The 8,331-nt window shown below is 34.0% G+C and overlaps 1 protein-coding gene across 1 annotated transcript in view; it reads left to right on the plus strand.

Moving 5' to 3' along the window:
• Ift74 (intraflagellar transport 74) overlaps positions 1-8,331 on the plus strand; it is a 76,389-nt gene that overhangs the window by 9,773 nt on the left and 58,285 nt on the right. Inside the window, exons 4-8 of the mRNA XM_005352759.3 lie at positions 1,196-1,244; positions 3,198-3,296; positions 3,472-3,532; positions 5,227-5,286; positions 7,115-7,176. Of these exons, the coding sequence (XP_005352816.1) occupies positions 1,196-1,244; positions 3,198-3,296; positions 3,472-3,532; positions 5,227-5,286; positions 7,115-7,176 (331 nt within the window). The remainder of the gene's footprint in view (positions 1-1,195; positions 1,245-3,197; positions 3,297-3,471; positions 3,533-5,226; positions 5,287-7,114; positions 7,177-8,331) is intronic.

Here is an 8,331-nt window from a genome sequence, read left to right on the forward strand (position 1 = left end):
CTCTCTCTCTCTCTCTCTCTCTCTCTCTCTCTCTCTCTCTCTCTCTCTCTCTCGGTATTGAAGAGACACATATGTGCCCCAGTGGATGTATGGAAGTCCCAGATGATAACTTTCTGGAATTGGTTCTCTCCTACTATGGGTTCTCAGGATCAAACTCAGGTTGTCAGGCAACCCACTGAGCCATCTTGCCAATCCTAACCACTGTACTTTAGGAGTATGGTATTCCTTTCAGGAGACTTAATTTTTTTATACCATATTGCTTACTAAGTAGAAAAACCATTTATTATTTAGAAATTTTTTTAATATTAATAATAAAAAAGAGTCAAAATTATTGCCTCTGACCCTCACATGTGTGATATGTGATGTAATAATATGTGTATAATATGAGGGCACATGCATGCCCTCATATTATACAATCTAATGATAATGAAATTACATTTTTGGGGGCTGGAGAGATGGCTCAGTGGTTAAGAGCACTACTTGCTCTTCCAAAGGTCCTGAGTTCAATTCCCAGCAACCACATGGTGGCTCACTACCATCTGTAATGAGATCTGGTTCCCTCTTCTGGCCTGCAGGCATACATGCAGAATACTAAGAATACTGTTTGCATAATAAATAAATAAATCTTTAAAAAAAAAAGAAATTGCATTTTTTAAAAAGTCCTTTTTACTGCTCTGTTCTAGGCTTCCATAGGTCTAGTTTCTATCTAGCTAGTCTGTCCTGTAGTATCTAGTTTCTTTTAAAAAATACTGGATTATTATTTTTTTAAATTATGAATATATGTGTGTGTATCTGTGTCTGGGTCTGTGCACATAAGTACAGTGTGTAAGCCAGAAGAGACTGTCAGATTCCCTGGAGTTGGTGTTACTGGCAGTTATGAGCTGCCCAATCTGTGTGCTGGCAATTGAACTTGGGTCCCCTGAAAAAGCAATATGTGTTCTTAACCACTGAGCCATTTCTCCAGACCAGATTCTTATTTCTTAACAGCCTCACTTTTAAAAGTCCCATTCTTGTCTAAATTCAGCCTTCTTTATGTCATGACTCTAGAATACTAGCTTTTAGTGTTTCTCCATATGTTGAGGCATTCATGAGGAATGTCTGAGAACTGTGGCAAGTAATGGTGGCTGTGCTTTGGATTTGTTATTTTGGTCATTTTATAATAGAGTATTAATATTCACATTAAAACATTTTTTAGGTCCCCAGAGGCAAATTTTAGACAAATCTTACTATCTTGGACTTCTTAGGTATGTAAAATAAATGTTTTTTTATGCATGACCTTGGAGTTTTAGTTGTAGTTGTTTCAACAATTAGTTACCTTTTGAGTTCTAAGAATAATTTTATATTCTCACATAATTTCTGGTTAATTGACTGTACTGCATGATAATATAGTTAGACTGAAATCTGGTACATGGAGGTGCATCCTGGTGCCCACATATGGGTTAGTATTCATACAGTCGTGTGGGTGCATGTGGATGCTGGAGGGTGACCTTGGGTGTCCCTTTTCTGATACCATCCACCTGATTTTGAGACAGGATCTCTTTGTTGCCCTGGAGCTTGCTAAGTAGGCTAGGCTGCTGACTGTTGAGCCTTTCTGAGCCCCCTGTTCGCGTCTCCCCAGGGCTGGGATTGCAAGCATGAACCACCAAACCCAGTTTTACATGGGTTCTGGGGTTTGGACTCAGGTTTTTGTGCTTGCAATTCAAGTTCTTTATCAACAACTAAATTTCTTCCCAGCCCTAGGCTGAGAGTTTATGGTTTTGTGTAGTTCTGTGATGGACAAGGAAAGCAGGACCAGCCCTTTGGTAGGCACTAACATCCATGAAATAGCCTTCGTGGCCTCGTTACAAACCAGAAGAATCAGTTCCTTTTTTGGGGGGAAAGTGTGGAGAGGGCAGGTTGAGGCAAAGTCTCTCTACATAGCCCTGTTGTTCTAAAACTCACTCTGTAGACCAGCTGGCCTCCAACTCACAGAGATCGTCTGCCTCTGCCTCCTGAGTGCTGGGATAAAGGCTGCACCACCACTGCCTGACAAGTTTCAGTGTGAATTTTAGAAGGAAGGCAAACATTGAAATCATATCATGAAGTTCACTCTTTTCTTGGAGTGATTATAATCTTTTATGCTTTTTAGTGTTATTCAGAATGTATTACTCATATAATTGAAATATCACTGATTGTACTAAGAAAGGAAATAAGTGTTTGTTTATATATTTATACTTAATCATAGACTTTTATGTAAGTAAGTATATTTGGTCATTTGATACATGCTTGCCCTAATTTTCACTAATTTATAAGCCTCCTACTTTTTTTTGTAATTATTTTGAGTTGGGGCATCACTGTATATGTAGCCTTAGCTGTCCTGGAACTCATCTAGACCAGGCTAGACTCAACTCACAGAGATCAACCTGCCTCTGCCTTTTGAGTACTGGGATTAAAGGTGTGCACCACTGTGTCTGGCTTCAGGCCTTTTAATAAGGTCTCTAAAATGAAGAATTTTAAAAGAAATACTTTCTTTTAATTTTATGTGTATGAATGTTATACATATATGTATGTGTTAAAACACATGTTTGCCCTTTGCGTGTGGAAGTCAGAAGAGGGCATTGGATTCCATGACTCCTGGAACCGAAGTTATGGCGGTTATGAGTTGCCATGTGGAACTGATCCCTGGTCTTACCTACTAAGACGTATTAATTATTTCCCACCCAATAACTTTCTCTTTTCAGATGTCCTAGTGATGTAGCTCCATTTTCCTTTGTTTGGTTTTTGGTTTTGCTTCTGTTCTTTGAGACTGTGCCCTACTGTAATACCAGCTGATTTGGAGCTCCCTGTACAGACCACAGAACACAGGCCGAGTGTTCTCAGACTGTGCCCTCCTCTGTAACACTAGCTGATTTGGAGCTTCCTGTATAGACCAGACCAGGCTGTCCCCAGACTTGGATTTCTTTTCCTGCTTCTCCATGTTGGATCAAAAGTGTGTACTACAACGCCTGGCCTGTTTCATCTTCCTTGATTAGAGACTCTGTGTCAGCCATTTTTCTCATTGGCTCATCATTTTTAGTGACACAACCCCCTGAAACTGTTCATTTTAAATGGATTTGATAAAGCCATACATATTGTTACACATTACGAAGTTTATTTTATTTAACTAGAAGTCTTTTCTGAGTTAGAAGTATTTCTAAACTTCCTTTTTTTTCACTTAGGAGCAAAATAAGTGAACTTACAACTGAAATTAATAAACTTCAGAAAGAAATAGAAATGTACAACCAAGAAAATTCAGTGTATTTGTCATATGAAAAGAGGTGAGTAATTTTACATTAAGACATGCAAGATCTTTATTAGAAATTTATCCCACTGAATATCAATTCAGTATTTATTCAGTATCATGAACATAATTTATTAAATATGACACCATCCATAAGGTTCTTTATATTGATCTGCTTATGTATTTATGAATGCATTTGCTTTTGTTTGTAGGGCAGAGACATTAGCTGTTGAAATTAAAGACTTTCAAGGACAACTAGCAGACTACAACATGGTATTATCTCTTTCCTCAGAGAATTTCTCCTGATCTTTGTTTTTGTGCTCTTGACACTTAAAAATACATTTTAAATACCAAATAATACACAAATATATATATATATACATATATATATATATATATATTTCTTGTGAAAAAGTTGGAAGTATAAAAGTACAAAAATTAAATTGCTTTTTTCATTTCTCCTTCATTTCCTTCCCCAGAAATAACTTGGCTTAACAGATTGATAGGAATTCTTCCAATTTTGTTTGCATTATAAAAAATATTTATTTCACCTACTGTTTATTTATTTGTAATTTTGTGTGTGTGTGTGTGTGTGCATGTGCGTGCGTGTGTGTGCGTGCAGGCACATTCATGGAAGTCAGATGACAACTTGTGTAAGTTACTTCTTTTCTACCATATGGGTCCCCCAAGAATCAAATACAGGCCATCAGCCTTGGTAGAAGCTTTACCTGCTGAGCCATATTGCTAGCCTCATTTTTTTTAAAGACACTTATAAATCACACAAAAGCTTTTTTCCCCTACAAATGTTTGAATAATATATTTTTAAAGCATTACATTTTATTAGGTAAGAATGATTCCATTGCTTTAAAAACACCTTTACCTTGCTATGGAGCATTGTCATCATGAAATTTAAATTCTTTACCTAGCATACAGATGACCTCCATCTGAGTGTTCAATTTTGTGTGCATTCTGTCAAAATAGAGTACACTCATAAAAATAGTTCCACTGAGGATGTTTCCCAGTGCAGACTATCACCTTGGCAATGCTGTTAACTCCTTGTCCTTGGAGTAATGCTTGAAGTTTCTAGCTTCAGAATTTCTTTCTAATTCCTGAGGCACATTAAACAATTATGGCATGACTAGCTTTTGTCTCCGCTGTTGATTAGGTAAATTATGATATAACTAGTTAATATTAATACTTACCAGTGAAATTTTGCTAATTAGAATATTTTGTAGTTCTTAAATTTTCTGAGCACATTCTCTATAAAAACACCTTGAGACCAATATTAATTAGAATTTTTTTAGTAAGTGTTGTTTTCTATTGTTTATTGTTTTAAAGATTTTGCTTTACTTCTAATTATGTGTATATGTGTATGCACATGAGTGCCATTGCCCGCAGAGGCCCAAAGGAGATGATAATGTTGATTCCCTGGAGACAGTCAGACGCACTGAAAGCTGCTTGGTGTGGGTGCTAGGACCTAACTCACATCCTCTGTAAGAGCAGGACATTCTCTGACTTAAGAATTAGATTTACTAGTGTTCTGTTTTATAAAATAAATTTATGGGAAATAAAGTTGTTTTGCCTTTTCACTACTATAAATTCCTAAAACAGTTAATGTTTCCAGGAGGAGAAAAATTCAAGTGGCAGATAATTTCCAACACTGCTTTTTTCTGTTTCAGACCTTTATAAACTTGGTCATTTCAAAGCAGAGAAAACTCTTCAGTGTTCTTAAAGGAACAGTAATTCATCACTTCTCATTTACTGGCCAAATGAAGAGTATGTTAGGTTTTCAATATTGTTTTTTTAATGTGGCTCGCTATTTTTTTTTTTTTGGAAAGTAAGATACTTGATAGTATTAACACTGAAATGAGTAGCTATTTATGAAAATAGGTATGTATATTAAAACTTACCTAAAATTTATTAAGGCTAACCAAATGGTGCTTTTTTTGTTATATTTTTGCTTTTAGTTGGTAGATAAACTCAATACCAATACTGAAATGGAAGAAGTTATGAATGATTACAACATGGTAAGAAAATATACAAATATAAGTAATAATTGTATATAAATCATATCCTCTAAAATAAAACATTTATCTAGAAGTAATTTGGTAAAACCTTTTATGACCATTAAAGGTGGTTATGACTCTGATCATAAGTATCACAATTATGATTAAGCACTTTTTATTGTTTTTTATATCCCTGTTGCTGTTGGAGTAAATATTTTAACATCTGTCAATAAAGCTAGGGAAGAACCATCTATATTGATTGGATATATATTAATAATATTTTGGTTCATAACTTCTTTTTTTAAAAAAATGTTTCCTTAGGTTTTAATTTTTTTACAAATGGAATTAAAATTCAATGGAAATAATATCTTTAAAAGTTTACTTATAGTTTTTTTTTAAGTTAATTAAAGTGTGGGGATGTTTTATCTGCCTATATGTCTATGCCCTGAGCCCTCAGAGGCCAGAGACGGCATCAAATTGCATGGGTCAAGAGTAACAGATGGCTTTGAGCCTCCACATGCGTGCTAGAAAATGAACACAAGTCTTCTGGAAGAACAGCAAGTGTTCTTAGCTGCTGAGCTATCTCTCCAGCACCTCAAACTCTGCCTACCTCTGCTTCTTAAGTGCTGGGATTAATGGCATTCCCCACATCATCCTGGCTATAAAAAATCCAGGATTTTTAAAATGAGTTCTAAATTTGGGGTTCTACAATAATTAAATTATTTTTAGTTTTACAAACTTAGAAATAAATTTTATTGCTAGAAATAAATATAGGAAACTTTGAAAATTATTTGTCAAATATAATAATGAAATATTTGGAAGAGAAATATAATTCCTCTGTTAGTTAGAAACCAAGGAGTATCTTTCCCCACCTATCATTAATACTTCTCTATATAACTTTCTCAAATATGGCAGCCTCTTCCTTATACAAAGAATACCAAACTCTTGAAATGTTTTCTTGCTTCCTTTCCTCCCTTTTTCTTCCTTCTTTGAAACTATTGAGCAAATTTATGCCATTTACTTACTGTTTACAAGATTCTCTTTTAAGTACTAGAAAAAGTATATGCAAACATATAAGTTTGTAGCTCTGAATGCTTCAAAGGATTTAAAACCTATGTGTCCCTATGTCGTTATCTCAGAAGTTATGCTAATACCCAAATTGTATGTATAAATTTTACAGTTATATGTTTTAAAAGTATATATTCTAGAAATAAAAAATAAAAGATTTGAAAAGTATTTGGTCACTAGCTTAATCTTGACTTTGTATTTAGAGGAACTAAGGAAGTCATACATATTGACAACATGGAAAAGGCTTCCATTTTTGCCATCATTTAGTGTGGTTTGATTCTCTGGTTTATTATGGAAGAGCTATCTAGTATAAGCTGGTTGTAGGTATAGGAAACTTTGAAAATTATTTGTTTTTTTATTTGGGGTGGATCCAGATTCAGGTCTGTGTACATAACAGTCATCTAGGAGTACTTACGAAATCATGAAAGATTTAAGAACAAAATTATGTTGATTCTAAATTCAGCATATGACTAATCAAGTATTTATTGAACATAGTGTGTTTTTTAAATGGTTTTTACATAAATTAAATTTAATTTTAATTATTGGACAGATCACTAAAGAAAAATGAATTATTTTGATGAGAACTTACGTCAATATAAAGGACTAAGTTAACTGGTAGTGTTCTTTGTTAGATGAAAGATGCATTTTTCTTCTAATTTTTGTATTTGGCATTATTATAATAATCTCATGTAGTTCATAACTAGAGTAACCTTTCCAAAGAGAATTTGGTTTGATGGTTATCTTTTTTAATGACTAACTTCTATGTTAACTGTTTGCACAGCTTAAAGCTCAAAATGATCGAGAAACACAGAGTATGGATGTCATATTTACTGAAAGACAAGCGTAAGTTTAGATTCATAAATGAGTTTTGGTAGATGGTTTAACTTGTGAGTCATTTATTTCCTTATAAAATTTAACTTTTTCTCAATTTGCTCTTAATTAATTAATTGTTGGATTCTTATGAAGCAACATCTTAATTGTAGTGTAGGCTACCTCAAGCTGACAAGAATCTTTCTGGCTCAGCCTCCTGAGTGCTGGGACTACAGATAAGATCCACACCTGGGCTGAACGTGTTAGTGCACAACTTTAATCCCAGCCCTTGGGAGGTAGAGGCAGGTGAATTGTAGAGTTCAAGGCCAGCCCTGTCTACAGAGTGAGTTCCAGGACAGCCAGAGCTGTTTCACAGAGAAACTTTATTTCAATAAAGCAAAGCAAATCAAAACAAACAAACAAAAAGAACTACACTGGCATCTTACTGACCTGTTACAAGCATATATTTGTAATAGAAAATGTGTCATTTTTTCTTGATTTAACATAACATCTCAATACAAAATCTATTTTAATGTCAAGGAACGGAATAGTATTCAAAAGAAAGAACTACCCAATTGTATAAATATGATTTCTGCTTCCAACAACTTAAACTGTAAGATGAATTATGTCTTTATGTCTACTCTTAGAGTTTGACTGAGACTTTTAACTAGTTTGACATTTTAGTTCTACTTTAATGGAAGCAGTTATTAGTCAGTAGGCTTTGTACATTAACTGACATTATGGTAATTATATCTCTATGATAATATAATTCTCACAATATATAATACTCTATGCTGCCTATAGATTATATGTGAATTTATACATAACTTATTTATAAAGACTAAATATGAACTAGTTTTGATTTCCATAGTAAAATGTAACAGTAATCCCTACAAAGATAATAAATGTGAATTAAAACAATTTTTAAAATTAGTTTTGACAAGTACCAAATACTTCAGCATATGGTAAGGTAAATATAAAAGTTGGGCTATGGTGTATAAATATATGTATAGCATTCTGTTCCAGAAGCTTACTACTGTTAATTTGTTTGAGAGCAAGGTTAGTTATTAACCAAAATCACTGAAGTTTATTAACACTAAATACACTCCCATGTTACTTCTGCAGTAAACAACCTGATGAAGAAAGTATATGCAAACATATAAGTTTGTAGCTCTGAATGCTTCAAAG

The sequence above is a fragment of the Microtus ochrogaster genome, chromosome 10 (genome assembly GCF_000317375.1).
Source record: "Microtus ochrogaster isolate Prairie Vole_2 chromosome 10, MicOch1.0, whole genome shotgun sequence".
Taxonomy (NCBI): domain Eukaryota; kingdom Metazoa; phylum Chordata; class Mammalia; order Rodentia; family Cricetidae; genus Microtus; species Microtus ochrogaster.